General features: G+C 46.1%; 1 protein-coding gene across 6 annotated transcripts in view; it reads left to right on the forward strand.

The window, feature by feature from the left end:
- The window catches only part of MACROD1 (mono-ADP ribosylhydrolase 1), a 314,807-nt gene that overhangs the window by 224,894 nt on the left and 74,017 nt on the right, over positions 1 to 15,896 (forward strand). For 4 of the 6 annotated variants that reach the window (XR_014558845.1, XR_014558846.1, XM_083716258.1 and 1 more), the window contains exon 4: positions 7,640 to 7,669. The exons of the other annotated variants lie outside the window; for them this stretch is intronic. Coding sequence is in view for 2 of the 4 variants with exons in the window: in XM_083716258.1 (XP_083572384.1) it covers positions 7,640 to 7,669 (30 nt within the window). In the remaining 2 variants the exon portion in view is untranslated. The remainder of the gene's footprint in view (positions 1 to 7,639; positions 7,670 to 15,896) is intronic. 6 annotated transcript variants of the gene reach the window in all.

The raw sequence follows: 15,896 nt of genomic DNA on the forward strand, positions 1-15,896 counted from the left end.
AAAGGGGATCACACTAAGGTGACCCGTTTATCCTGATTATTCATCCTAATTTGCTTGCACAAGGTTTTCACTGAGGTTAGGTTATACAGTGGTACCTCTGGTTAAGAACTTAATTCGTTCCGGAGGTCTGTTCTTAACCTGAAACTGTTCTTAACCTGAGGTACCACTTTAGCTAATGAGGCCTCCTGCTGCTGCCGCTGCACAATTTCTGTTCTCATCCTGAAGCAAAGTTCTTAACCCGAGGTACTACTTCCAGATTAGCGGAGTCTGTCACCCGAAGCGTTTGTAACCCGAGGTACCACTGTATCTGGTCTTTGCTGAGCATTTGTTCTGATTCGCTTGCAAGGAGGATATATAAAACAATGAGCATCCATCTTGATTTGATTCACGGAGTGTTTACATGTCTTCCCATTAAACATTCATCCATCCCTCACTTTTCGGTGTATTTCCCAGTCACTTTATAAACTGTAAGAAGTCCAGTTCTTTTTAAAGGTGGTTTTAAAAGGGGGTAGGGAGCCTCCAGACAATGGGCCAGCATTCACGTTGACCCATGAGGCCATTTCCCCCAAACCACATCCACCTGTCCGTTGGCTGACATCACTAGCAACATCATCTGAAGGACAAGAGGCCAAGCTTACATCCTGCATTGGCTGCACCCAGAGCTTTTTTTCTCGGGGGGGGGGGGACTCAGGGGTATGCATACCCCTAAACATTTTGTGAATCTTTGTACTTTTGTCCATTTACTGTATTTATTTCCCCCGATTTGAACTATAAAATGGTGATTTTTCTTGAGTCAAAATGAGAGTACCCCTAAACATTTTTTTTTAAGAATAAAAAGCACTGGCTGCTGCACCTCTTCCCAGCAGCAGAGGTTAAATCCTGCTCAATTCAAAATGATTCATTCCAACTCCTCCCTGATTCAAGAAAAGGTTTTCATTGGAATCCCTTGTTCGAACACTGTTTTAGCAGTGTTTTGCAAGGTGGTTTGAAGTCCCGACTTCAGTGCAGCTTGTAGGTGACTGACGGGCAGCTGCATAGCATGGGTTCTTGATAATGGTTCCTCTGGTTTTCAGACAGAGGGTCTTTCCCAGCCCTACCTGGAGATGCAATACCTTCTGTATGCCTTCGCCTTGCTTCAGTTGCTGCTAAATCACAGTCAACGGGATCAAACAGGGCTGTCCAATAGCTCTGTGCTAAGCTGTGGGCATAGGCAAGTGCCCAGCCATCATGACCACTGACGCCAGCCCCAAATGTGCACATTCGTCACTTCTTGTCGTGTTTTTCATCCTTCAAAGTGCAGCAGCCAGGAATGGGAACTGGCTCCCATCAAAAAGCATTTCCTTTCGTGGGCTCTGCAGGGGCAGGCAGACGTTCTCTCCTCGTGAGCTGGATCCATGGCAGGTCACATCTTTTTTTAAGGCACCCTTGGATGTTGCATGCACCAAGTGAGGGGCACAAGCATGTAAATTTCCTCAGCAAATGGAGTGCAACTTTTATGCCACAGTGGAATCAATGTGCCGTTTGCATACAGTGGTACCTTGGACTAAGTACTTAATTTGTTCTGGAGGTCCATTCTTAACCTGAAATTGTTCTTAACATAAAGCACCACTTTAGCTAATGGGGCCTCCTGCTGCCGCAGCACCATTCCTGTTCTCATCCTGAAGCAAAGTTCTTAACCCGAGGTAATATTTCTGGGTTATTGGAGTCTGTAACCTGAAGCGTATGTAACCTGAAGCGTATGTAACCCAAGGTACCACTGTATTGATTTTATTGTTGCCGTTTTCATCCCTCCCCACCCTTAGTTAATAAGCTGTTTTGAGCACATGTTGGAAAATAGTGTGTACTGTATGTTTTAAAAGCAAATGAAATGAAACAAAATCTGGTCGTGCTCTCTTGTCCAGTTGTTTTCAGGCTTCTTTTAAATTGAAAATTCCTATCTTTAATTCATCCTTTCCCCATCAGCTTGTCTTCTGGAAATGCCAGTGATTGAACCTGGGACCTGCTGCACGGAAGGCAGATGCAAAACCATTGAGCTATGGTTTTGAGCAGACTTTTGAATAACTACATGCAGAAATGATGCAGAATTAAACTGATCTATTCATGGCTAGTATAGTACTTGGTTTCAAGGCTGCTCACCATCCTATCTGCTTTCCTCTGGATGAGATGCAGTTTGTCAATGTGTCGCCCCGAACTACACACAGTACTCCAGAGGATGCTGGGACATTTTCTATGGGATACTCTCAGGCTGGAGAAAGTCGAATATGATTTCAAAGTGACATTGCTGCTCAGAGAGAATGCGTTCGTGCCCTTGTTACTTTTGGTCAAACAGGTTACGTAGGTCCTGAATTCTTAATAATAATCTTGCACAACATGTTTGAGCAGAAGCGAGGAAAGCTTTCAAACCACTCTGAAGAATTTGTTTCTTTTCATGAACCGAAGGTACACCCTGGGACACACACATTCCGCCCCCCCCCCATCAACTGCAAATTCCAAGTGAAGATTGGTGGTGGGTGGAAAAGCCATTCAGCCCCCTCCCCAGTGTAAGCTGGTTAAACGTGCTTGCAACACCTCAATTCTTATACAAAAGATTGCTTCCCTCCCTCCCCACACTATGACGCATTGCCAGCAATTCTACTCCAGCTGCGGTCTTCGTTTACTCTACCGCAGCCTGTCCTCCTCTGATGTAAAAGTCAAGTTATTTTTAAAATATTTTTGTTAAGGATATATTTGCAAAAAATACATAAACAAAAAACTGGTGTGATGCATGCAAGCACTGCTCCCAACACCCCTTTCCTGCATGTTCCGCCCCAAGTTTCCTGTTCTAACCCAAATGCAATTGAGATGTGGGGAAGGGCTGTAGCTGGGTTGTAGAACTTCTGTTCTGCATGCAGAAAGTCACAGGTTCAGTCTCCTGCATCACTAAGTAGGGCTGGGAGAGACCACTGCCTGAAGTCCTGAGGAGCCACTACAAGTGTAGACAATACTGAGCTATATGGACCAAATGGACACATGCCTATGTTCCAGGAGGCAAGAGCAAGCCAGAAGTCAGTTTGAAGACAGACTGCAGCTGCAGCTCAGCAGTATCCAGCCACTAGAAGCCCCATCAGCACAATGATGTCTGCCTGTGCAACAGGACTTTCCTCCCGCTATGGAGGGCTGGGAGAACCCACAGAGCAGATTTAGGAGGAATCAAAAGAGGAGAGGGGGCAGCCCCATGTTGCCAGGGGAAATCCTTGCACTGAGAGGCTTACTTACTGCTACTTCTGCTTTGCATGCAGAAGGTCCCAGGTTCAATCCCAAGCATCTCCAGGTAGGGTTGGGAGAGACCCCTGTCTGAAATCCTGGAGAGCTTCTGCCAAGAGTGTAGGCAAAACCCAATGTTCTGCTTTCTGTGTTCCTAGAAGCCTCTCCGCAGTTGGGAATGCTGTAATATTATGTTGGGAACTGTCCTGACATTTGCAGGTATAGGGCAGCATACTGAATGAATGAATATTAAGAGTTTCAAGTCATGCAGAGACTTCTATGCGCTTTCATCCAAACATGCTCCAAAGACCTCTTCAAACCTTTGTGCTCAACCAAGAACAGCCAGGTCCACACATGTAGAACAGGGACATGGGGGGGCGCACAACCACTTTTGCTCCCTATGCACTTCCCACCCACAAATGTTGCTTGGACACACTCAAACAGGGCTGCCATTTCTCCACAATGGGTTTTCCAGAGTTCTAAATCACACCTCATCAGTTGCAGCACTTGCAACTTAGCATTCATGCGTGAGCTGTGTGCATATCTGCGCTAGAGGCAAGGTGCACTACCCACCTTGCCCAGCTGAGAGATTTGATTTCTAAAGACCCTGGGGAGGGAGCTGAATCTTGAAGAATACCCATACCAGCAGCTCAGTCGCGAGAAAATTTTTAACAAGAGTATTCCCAGAAGCCCTGAGCGGTGATTCACCAGGGACAGGTTCCAGAAAATAGGGATCACCTCTCGTAAAGAGGAGTGCAGTCAGAGTACACGTGAGCTGTCTTTTCTAAGAAGGCTTTTCAGCCCTCCTGATGGTCTCCTTGGGGAGTCCTCTGATCAGCTCCCAAGGAGCCCATAGCTGAGTAGTTGAGAACGTGTTTTGCCTTCAGAAGGTGCCATGTTCCAGCTGTTTCCAGCTAGGAGAAAGGAGCAGGAAGCAGGTGACCCCGAGGAGATGCTGCCAGTCTGTGTTGTAGGCAGCTCTGGGTAAGGTGTGCAGCCAGTCAAATCTGGTATATGTGTCAAGAAGAGGCTAATTCTGAAAGACCTGATAAGCAGTTTTCCTTCTCTTGGCATTCTCTTGATGTGCTTCTTTCCTAGCTATTTTGAGACCCCCTCTCTCCATATGAGATGTAGCCCGTTGGCTGTTTACACACACACTGCGGTGTGGGGAGACTGACCTGAAGTTTCCATGCGTGCCCCTCCCAACCCGCATTACACACCTCACTTCTCCCAGCTCCAACCACAGTGGCGTGGATCTCCTGGCTAGGCTCCCTGGGAACAGGGGCTTATTCTGTACTGGGTGTTTCCGAGGTGACAGCAATCGTATGCGATGCTCCCGTTGCCAAGGTAACGTCTCGGTAACAGGTGCTAAACCTTCAGCAAACTGCTAGGGCATGAATGAAGTCTGGAATGGCATTTATTTCCAGCTGTAACTGGGGACAGGGGTGTGAGGGGGAAAACAGTGAAGAGATTTTGTCTACAAGCTGATTTGAAGCATAAACACGGCTTATCCTACAGGTTGCCCCCAGTAACGAAAGCCCAGGGAAATACAGGACTGTATCTAATGCTAGTTCTACTCAGAGGACACCCATTGAAATTAATGGGCATGACTTACTCTGAGAAGGAGAAGCACTGGATACAGCCCATAAGTAGTGTCCAACTTCAACATAGGCTTATGTAAGCAGATCCCTTTCAACCCAGGGGTCTCCTAGTGAATCAGGTTTAGAGTATAAAGTAAAGCAGGGATGTAGGATGTGGAACTCACTTCCACAAGATGTGCTGCTACCTTTTATTTATTTGGCAGATTAATATATCCACGATGTGGTGACGGGTGCTAGCTTGTGTTGGTTTCTTAGCTTGTTTACTTCTTTATTTTGTTTATTTGCATAGCACCCTTTGGCCAATTGGCTCACAGTCCTGAGGACAGCATGATAGACAATGAAGGGGGTTGCTGCTGGACAGAGGCTCCAGCTCCTGGGGGCGGCTGAGCACTTTTGGGCCCGCTGAATATTTTTGGGGTAGGATCAGTATAGCCAGGTGCCTGTAGGGAGCTCACAACAGCCACATGTGATTCTCAGTTATTCAGAGGCACATGCAACCTCTGACAGTGGAGGTAGAACACAGCCATTGGGGATAAGAAGAAGAAGAAGAGTTTGGATTTGATATCCCGCTTTATCACTACCCTAAGGAGTCTCAAAGCAGCTAACAATCTCCTTTCCCTTCCTCCCCCACAACAAACACCCTGTGAGGTGAATGAGGCTGAGAGACTTCAGAGAAGTGTGACTAGCCTAAGGTCACCCAGCAGCTGCATGTAGAGGAGCGGGGAATCAAACCCAGTTCACCAGATTACGAGACTACCGCTCTTAACCACTACACCACACTGGCATTGACAGCCTTACCCTCCAAGAAAACAATAAAAACAATATGAAGTCAGAATAAAAAACAAACACTAAAAGGGCAATCAATAAGACCAACATTAAAAGCAGGTGGTTAAAACAATGAATTAAACTTAGAATGATTTTCAAAATGGATTGAAGAGATTCAGGGAGGGAGAGGCCGTCAGCTGCAAACCTCCCATTATGAGGTGATCAGAATGCTGGGGGCAGCCAGCATGGGGAGGGATTTTGCCTTCATGCCCTGTTGGGAATCGAAGATAAATATGGTTTGGTAACTTGCACTTTCTGGAGCAGTAAATGAACTGAAATGCAGCCATCCTTTGAAACCCAGACTTCTACGAATCTTGCAGTGCAGTTCTTCAGCCAGTTAAAATGGACAAGAATGCATAAAGTGCACATTAAAATGCATATATTAATCAAAATAAAGGGAAAAAAATGCATTGTAGATGGGGAAACTGATTTGGGAAATGTGCCTATTAAGACAATTCTGCACTAAGATGCTTAATTTACACAAGGGCTTTCTGGGAAAAAATGCAAACTTATGTGGAAAACCGAACTTCAGACTGAAAAGATAAGAAGCTGAGAAAAAGTGAAATTCAAGGTTCACACATCCCTTCCTCTAAGCCAGGGGTAGGCAACCTAAGGCCCGTGGGCTAGATGCGGCCCAATCACCTTCTTAATCCGGCCCATGGGCGGTCTGGGAATCAGTGTATTTTTACATGAGTAGAATGTGTCCTTTTATTTAAAATGCCTCTCTGGGTTATTTGTGGGGCATAGGAATTCATTCATTTATTTATTTTCAAAATATAGTCTGGCCCACCACATGGTCTGTGGGGCATAGGAATTCATTCATTTATTTATTTTTCAAAATATAGTCCAGCCCACCACATGGTCTGAGGGACGGTGGACCGGCCCACAGCTGAAAAAGGTTGCTGACCCCTGCTCTAAGCATTTCTCACCAGAGTGTCCACAACCATGGTCCTGATGTCAATAGCTGTCATATTGCCCACTTGTCAAAGATGGCCCAGAGGAGTGGGGGAGATAAAGACCAGGCCTGCGAGGCCAAAAGGTTCCCGCCTCCTGGTCTATTTGTATATAAAGCCATCAGCAGGCATGGCCTTTTGCCGAGTGCAGAAGGACAGGTCTCTGCCCCAAGCGACTTTGCAGTCACTAACTTGACACAGAGGAGATTACAGAGTGAAATGCAGTTGCACAAATAGCTCAGCTGGTAGAGCATGAGACTCTTGAGCTCAGGGTCATGGGGTTGATCCCCACATTGAGGAAAATATTCCTGTATTGCAGGGAGTTGGACTAGATCACCCTTGTGGTCCCTTCCAACTCTACGACCTTATGATTCAGACAAAGGGATGAAGATGTTTTGACTTTCGGTACCTGAGTTCGGGACGCGGGTGGCGCTGTGGGTAAAAGCCTCAGCGCCTAGGGCTTGCTGATCGAAAGGTCGGCGGTTCAAATCCCCGCGGCGGGGTGCACTCCCGCTGCTCGGTCCCAGCGCCTGCCAACCTAGCAGTTCGAAAGCACCCCCGGGTGCAAGTAGATAAATAGGGACCGCTTACTTGCGGGAAGGTAAATGGCGTTTCCGTGTGCTGCGCTGGCTCACCAGATGCAGCTTTGTCACGCTGGCCACGTGACCCGGAAGTGTCTCCGGACAGCGCTGGCCCCCGGCCTCTTGAGTGAGATGGGCGCACCAACCCCAGAGTCTGTCAAGACTGGCCCGTACGGGCAGGGGTACCTTTACCTTTACCTGAGTTCCCACAAGGAAATGGGCCTGGTAAGAGAAGCAGCTTGGTGCAAAGTGGGGGGTGGAGGGGACTCAAAGGGTTGGGACAAGGGCTGGAGGGAAGAAGGAGCTTTCCAAAAAGCCAAATGAGTTACTATTGTAATGCTTCCCCCTGCTTTTTTTCGTGAATGAACTAAAGTGAAATGGTTCCTGAGCAGGCAGCAATTTAATAACATCATCTTTCTCTGTGTTTTCTTTGTAGCTAACAGTTCCCTGCTGGGAGGAGGCGGTGGTGAGTCTCCTAATTGATACCTTTTTCTTCTTCACAGCATTCAAATTAATATCTCTACTGGTTTGAAAGGGAGGGGGAAGGAAGCACAGGGTGCTGGGAGTTGGGTACTGCCTGTGGCTGTTCAGAATACATGAGATGCCCAGCTGGCTGAATCCCTGGAGAGCTGCTGCCAATCAGTGGTGGACTAGATAGACAAGAAGCTGGACATAGTATAAAGCAGAAGGTTGTGATCTTAAGTTCAAGAATGGCACAATATTAAATAAGTATGTCTTCCACAGTACATAACTAACAGCATTTCATTACCAGGTGAGATAGCTTTTTAATTATTATTTTTTTTAAAGGAAAAACAGAAATACTTGGAGAATAGGTCTATGAATCACCACTCAACATGATGGCAAAATAGAACCTCCATCTGCAGGGGTACTCCATCTTTTGGTGACAGCTGATGGGGTCAAGCAGTACAAGAAGGGGTAACCAACATGGTGCTCCTCCATTTGTCGTTGTCCTACAACATGTTGTGTTATGCCACACCTCCACAGCATCCATTTTGTGACTGGCAACCCCAAAACTCTCTCAAAATTAAAAATGTGCCCCTTGGTCAAAAAAGGTTGGTCTACTCTGACTGGCAGCAGCTCTCCAGGGATTCAGGCAGAGAAAGGTGTTTTTTCGTCACTTGGCTGGGCAGAACAAAACATCATTTGGAAAGAATATTAAGATAAACTTTGACTCTTGGTGTGTTGTTTATTTGGTTGTTTAATACTGTGCTATTTAGGGAGAGGACAGAAATCCCATTTTGTTTGCATTTTGATGTGGAGCTGCCTAATTTGTACTTCTCAAAATGTTATGCAAACCAAAACACATTCACTTTTCTGAATTTGCAGTGCAATTCTCCAACCAAATAATATGCACAAAAATGCAGATATTTTGGGGAAAATGTGGTTCAAAATGTGCACACTGATTAAAATAACATAGAAAAATGCATTATAGTAGGATAATTTGCCTACAAAATTGTGCATATTAGTCAAAACTTCATATAAAATATTGATTTTTTATGATTATCGTTTTTTTTAAAGCAATCAATCTGTAAATTGCTGGGAAAATGGAAAACACTGAGAAACCAAAACAAATCCAGACACCCTGAGTGCTACCCCACCTTTCAGAGTGAGCCCTCTCAAGGCAGTTTACAATCAAACAATTGAACAAACATGCAACAAAAACAGCATCTGATAAAACCATACATACAGGGAGCTGGCAAAATAAATAAAAGCCTGGACTAGATGTTCTTTAAAAGCTGAGCGTAGAGAGGCCAGACAGGGCCATTCAAAGGCTAGTGGGCTGTAGGCGATATGACGCAGGCAGGCAAACTGGGTGTTCAGAAAAAAAGTGGGGCTAAACATCTATTGCTCCCCCTGCCCTCTGGGTCTTTCTGCCAATGAGAAAGTTCTAAGTTCTTTTGTCTGGCTTGACATTGTGCTATAGAATATTCAATGGGGGAGGGGGAATTTGGATGAGTAAGGGCCCTCCCACCCCCCACTTATGTGTCCTTTCCTTTGCCCTTTTCCAAAATGGTGGGCATTGTCAGCATACTATGTGCTCTGAATAAGAAGCTGCCCGCACTCCCCAGGGCTCTTCTGCAAAGGCTGCTCTCCATGCAAGTAGCAGGTTGTGCTTGGCTTTTGACATGGCACCTGGGAGGGCCAGCGACTCCCATGATTTATCTGTAAAGCGGGGAGTGGAGGTCACGCTTGGCCGGTGGCAGCACATAGCTCTCCAAGATGCTCACGGCTTTCCAGGTGTTAGGCAGGCAGGTGTCCCCTGGTGCAGGTTGAGGTCGGCTTAGTTTTTGCTCACATATGGTACACAGACAGACACACAAAGAAAGAGATTCACTTTCAGGAGGAGGACAGCTATGCGCCCTGGCAGCTGACATGCCTGGGATCACTGCAGCTAGTATGTCTGTGTGGTGTGTACACAGCCTTAAAACACGAAATTAACCATCTTAAGAAACAAACAAGTAAATAAATTTGAAAACAGTTTGACACCAGCAGAAGCACAAATAATGCAGCCATGAAATACTATAAAGCAACAGGGGGAAAACATATTTAAAACACAGCCACCATAAAAAATGTGGGATAATTATGGGATAATCCTACATCTGTCTACTAAGATATGAGTCCTACTGAGTTGATTGGGGCTTACTCCCAGGTAAGTTGAAGTTTTAACTACAGCAGTTATGCCACTTCAGAAAGGAATAACCATTTACCCAAGAGCCCCAGCAAATATGGCCAATGTCCAGGGATGATGGGAGTTGTAGTTCAGCAAACAACTGGAGGGCCAAAGGCTCCCCCACACTTGATGAGCCTTCTTGAGGATTGGTACATTCTGTTAATTCTCCAGTGCAAGTGATCACATGGTAGAGACACCTTCTATTCAGATTCATGGTAGAATTATTCTTCCCCTGTCCTCCCCTCCCCGCAACTCCCAAGAAGGCTTATTGGATGGAGGCAAGCAGAGAACAGTCACTCATGCAGAGAAGCAACAAACAACCTCCTCTGGGGGTAGGGAATTTTGCTGCAGACATGGACTAATCCAACCATGCATGAGGCAGAGGTGCAGCAAAAATGCCTCCCTCCACCCCACCCCACCCACAAAAGGAGACTTTGGAAAGAGGCAAGTCCAGGGCAGTTACTCACGCAGAGAGACAGAAGGCATCCTTCTCTGTGGGTGGGCGATTTGGAGTTCACAGCAGCCTGCAGTTATTTGATTCATTCATTTACCTGGCCTGCTAGCAATTCTCTTCACGAACTTGCAGACTGGTTTAAAGAAAGAGCGGCTTTCTAGGGACTCCCAACACTGCAGAGATACAAGAGTGTGGGGAGAGGCTCCTCTCAAGTTGAAATGGCCCTCTGGCCAAGCCTGCTCTAACCTGCAGCACACTGCCCCCCAGAGGCAAGGCTGCCCTTTACCGGTCTCTGCCACTACAGCCCCCTCATCTGTATCCCATCCATGCCACGCAGCGTAGGCCTCGCTGAGCCAAGATTTCACAAAGTCAAAGCCCAAGGTGGCAGGAGTCTGGAAGCCGAGCCAACCAGCAGAAGAAAATTGCAAGGAAATGAAGGAGTCAGGCAAACAAACAAGCCCCATCCTGAGGCCACTCGCTCCCAGCGGCATCACTGCCAATGTTAATGGGTCCTTTATTTATGCCTGACCCCAAGTGATCCCATTTTATTTCCACTCTTTAAAGTCCTGGACCTGTCGCCAGTGTGCGTGGGGCTTTTTTCGTACGGTGATAAACAAGAACCAACCGGGATTTATCCTCCCGTCCATTAACCTGTGATCTCACAGCTCGCAAATAAACGCTGAAGCTGCAGGCTGCCTAACGACCCACCCACCCACTCGCTCGCCCAACCTCTTCCTCAGCTTACCAGTCCTGCAGACGCAGCAGCAAAGTGGGGGACAGGGATCGGCCGGGGGGGGGGGGGCATAGCACAGCACAGCCAGCCTGGACAAAGAGGCTCCTTCTGTTCTGCAGCAGGGGAACCTAACAAGATTAGAAGAATCTGGCTTTCCAAGCATCTGGACCTCATGGTCTGAAAGAAAATGTGCCGCTCCCAATAATCGAGTGTACAGTGGTACCTCGGGTTACATACTCTTCAGGTTACATACGCTTCAGGTTACAGACTCCGCTAACCCAGAAATAGTGCTTCAGGTTAAGAACTTTGTGCTCCAGTGGCGCGGCGGCAGCAGGAGGCCCCATTAGCTAAAGTGGTGCTTCAGGTTAAGAACAGTTTCAGGTTAAGTACGGACCTCCGGAACAAATTAAGTACTTAACCTGAGGTACCACTGTACAAGGTGTGAGACAAAACATGCAGATTCTGAGAATCTAGTCCACAAGGACTGAGAGAAAACATGAAGCTGCTAAGAATCCAGCCTGTAAGGTCTGAGAGAATACATGCCGATCTAAGGATCTAGTCCACATGGTTTGAGAAATATTTGTTGGTAGTATACCAGGAACCTAGGCCTTGAAACAAGAGCTTTGGTATTAGCCTGGTGAGCTAGTTGCTGGTCACCAAGGAGTCGCAATCTCTTTGCCCTCTCCTCTTGTGCATGGAGAGTTGTGGAAAAAAGATTTAAGAGATTCGTGGCTTTCCCTCTCCCACCTCTCCCACTGTATTAGTCATAGGATACTGCTCTTTTCTGAGTCAGACTACTTGGTCGCCGAGCTCAGTGTTGTCCTCAGTGACTGGCAGCTAGGGACATCAGGAGGCAGCAATTTCCATCTCATCCTGTGTTTGTCACAATCAGTTCTGTTTCTGTTCCACTGCAGTTCGGCTGTCCCACTTAGGTCATTAATTTCAGTGCATTTTGATGGAAGGGAAATGCCATGAACATAATGTTTGCAAACTAAAACAAAAACAAAAAACCCTGTAACAGCAAACACCACTTGTATTTGTTTGTTCGATTTCTGGTCCTGACCTTAAACGAACATGCAAATTGTGTCAAATTCCTCTCCCGTTTCCAACAGAATTCTCTTACATCCTTACATCCAGGCTTTCAGGCAGTGGGCATTCTCAGCACTACCTGGGGATGCCGGGGATTGAACCTGGGACCTTTTGCACGTCAAGCAGATGCTCTGCTACCGAGCTTCAGTTCTTGAAGCTTGAGCTTATTTAGTAGAGGAGTAATTCATGACTGGCTGTGGCCCAGACTGTGTCCTTCCCCCATTTCTATCGCAGAATGCCTCTCACTTAGCAAGCACACCTGCTGTGCAGTGTTGCTGAAATGTCAAGCAACTCCCTACCTTTTGCAACTACGGTAATTCCTCACCAACAACGATGGGCAGTGCTGAGTGGGTGAGAGCAACAAATGAACACAGGAAGTTGCCTTGTCAAGCCATCGGCCCACCCAGCTCAGGACTCTCTACAACAACTAGCAAGTTCTCTCCAAGGTTTCATGCAGGGGTATGTCTACCTGGGCCTGCCAGGGATTGATGCTCTACCACTGAGCTAGGCAGGTGCAAGAAAGCATGCAGGTAGAATCCCTCCAGGCAGGTCCCTCCTATGCTTCCAAGTGATTGACTTAGCTCTCTGCTTAGAGCAACAAAAGGCATCCTAGGGAAATAAATAAAAAAAATGTCCAGTATCACCTTAGAGACCAACTAAGTAGTTCTGGGTATAAGCTTTCATGGGCATGCACACTTCTTCAGATACCTGCATGCACATGAAAGCTTATACCCAGAACTACTTAGTTGGTCTCTAAGGTGCTACTGGATAATTTTTCAATTTATTTATTTTGACTGTGTCAGACCAACATGGCTACCTACCTGAATCTAGAATCCTAGGGAAAGGTAGCTTTCCTTCCCCCCCCTCCCACATCCCTGGCCACGCCATTGCACTCGCTCTGCAGGGAGCCTACTGTGTAGACCACACACCTGGTTGCTTGGGGTGAAGGTGCTGAAACAGTGTGCCCAATCTCCAGAGCTGGAGCTTATCCAGGTGTGCTTCTCTATCTGACTGCATGTTTTCCTCTGCCAGTACAGGGGACGCTGGATTGCATGTACAGTACTTTGCATGCAAAAGAACCTGCGGTTCAATCCCAGCATCTCCAGGTAGGGCAGTGGGGCAGCAGGGCACATTGACTGAAACTTTGTAGAAGCTGCTGCCAGTCTGTGTGGATAGTAATAAGCTGGGTGGATACCAGGAGCTGAGCTAGACACTTTCCTGTGTTTCCAAATTAGCATTTAGACATGAATGAGCATCGGAATATTTTATGCAAATCCAGTTCTTCATTTGTTTTCCCCTCTCTCTTTTTGGTGATGCATTTCCTCTTTCTGGTGGTGGTGAAGCGTAGACCACATGACAAATGTAGTTTGGCCCTTACAAGTGGATAGCCAGCAAGATGGGCAGATCAAGAAAATGCCTTTGTTCCAAGCTACATCTGCAGGATTAGTCCAAGACATAAATCCAAATCATTCTCTTCCCACCTCTTCCTCCTCCCTCTCCCCATCCTCTGTAGGAGCCAACTCCTAGGGGCTGAGGTCCCTTTGGGCCCCCCAATAAATTATTTGACGGGGCTGGGCCCCTCAAAAGTTGATGGGCATTGCCACTCAAATGGTGTGTGTGGGGACTCGTCATGTGATTGCTTATGTGGGGTGGGGCTTACCAGGGTCCCCCAAAAGTTTATTCAAGTTGGCACCTCTGCCCTGCCCCCCAATGAGTGCACTGCCCCCCCCCAATGAGCCCAGGAAGGCAAACACCATTGTGGTAAAACAATAAAATTAAAAATAATATAAAAGCTTTTTTAATAATCTCATACCTTAATGCCTGAATATTTCAAGGTGGCCAGCGGCAGTAGATTTCAGCCATCAAATGTCTGGGAGTAAACAGGAATGTTTTTAACTTCTTCCTGAAAGTTACCGTAGTAATGAGGGGAACAGTTGCCCCTCACCAAGGAGAGCATTCCGCAGCTAGGGAGCCACCATCAATAAGTCCCTGTAATGGGTCAACACCACCAGGCATCAGTCAGCAGCGGCACCAGCAACAGGGCCTTCCTGCTGACTGTAGGATCCAAGGTAGTTGATAATGCTGTCACCCCTCCTGCAAATTAAAACGGAGTGGTATCCAAGATTCTACTTAAACTAGGCCCATTGAAATGAATGGAGCTAAGTGAATCACACTCGTTAATTTCAGTGGGTCTGTTCTGATTAGGCAGGGCTTCAGACGTTGTACAGGTCCTTACACCTAGCATTGCTGCCTGAATCAATGCAGTTCAGCCCTTGCTTATCTCCCCACACACGATTGCTCTTGAGTGTTGTGCTAGCAAACCAACCGCAACTGCTTTCTTTCTTTAAATAAATAAATAAATAAAATCAACTTCAGAAGCTTTAATCTTACGATGAATCTGAGCTGTTGTTATTTCAGGGTAGCGGCAACTCACAATGCATTCAGCAACATTTATTATCTGAACTGGCATCCTCCGCCCTTCAGAGATCTAACCTCTGGAGAGAGAGAGAAAGAGAGAGGGGGGGAGGGAGGGAGGGAGGGCGGGAGAAAGCAAGAGACAGCAGAGGGGGGGCAATGGGGCATAATCTTCAAATCCGCAAAAATAATTTTATGTACGATGTTCATTTTTGTATAGTAAAAAATATACAATTCATGAGCCTTTCTTCCTAAGGCTCATAGAATTATGTGCAAATAATTAACACTATTCGGGATTGCACTCATAAGTTCCTCTATCCCCAGCCCCTCACTAGCTCCACCTTTCTCTCCTGGTTTTAAAAGGCACACACATACCCTGGGCAAAACAGGGGCGATTAGACTAGGAGACAGAAGGCTTTGTTGTTACCATCTGGAATGGGAAAAAAGGTAGCCTTTTTATATATAGCCCATGACCATAGTAATTTATCAACCCTGAGTAGCTTTCAATGAAAAACATACCTTAATCATGTAAACAAATAGTCAAAAATACACAATATCTATATGGGGGTTTCACAGCTTTTACCCAATTATATACCAACATTTTGGCATGTTAAATACCAAAACTTTCCTCATTTAGTCTGCTATCTTACACTGACCAGTGATCAATAATCTTTCTGCTGGGCTGGTATAAAGCAATACTCACCCATTCTTATCTGCCAGCGTGGTTCCTCCCAATTACTTGTGTGTCTTAAAATAGGTTGGACGGTACCATCCTGAGGGATTAAACTAAGTACTCCCCCCCCCCCAAAAAAAAGAATATGACCTAGTAAAATTATTAGCCATGGTGGCTGTCAGTTCTGAGTTGCTTTCACTCAAAAGAAAAATATTTAGCTGTATAAATAATGATAATTATTGCCAGAAATAAGTAGTAATCCAATTTGAGCAAGAAAATGACAAAAGAACTTGTCAAATGCAATATATATTTTATGTGAAGTAAAAAAATCAGAGAGAAGAAAGCGAAAGAGAACAATACATTGTCACGAATATTTTTAGTATTACGCTACTGCGTTGCTACTATACCTTCATTCACAAATCCGCAAAGAAGAAAAAGTTAGGTACAAGGTTTCCTCCAAAGTTTTAACGCCTCGTAAAAGTCATTGTCATCATTCTCTACTACTTCAAGGACAGATTCAGAGGCATCTTCGTCACCTTGGTTGTCGCAACGTTGTATATGGCATCTTGCCATGTGCATCAAACCATTCTTCATGCAGGTAGGCAACTCTCCTGGACAGTTGTGGATACATTGTCTG

Source organism: Podarcis gaigeae (assembly GCF_964106915.1).
Source record: "Podarcis gaigeae genome assembly, chromosome: 16".
In the NCBI taxonomy this organism is placed as follows: Eukaryota; Metazoa; Chordata; class Lepidosauria; order Squamata; family Lacertidae; genus Podarcis; species Podarcis gaigeae.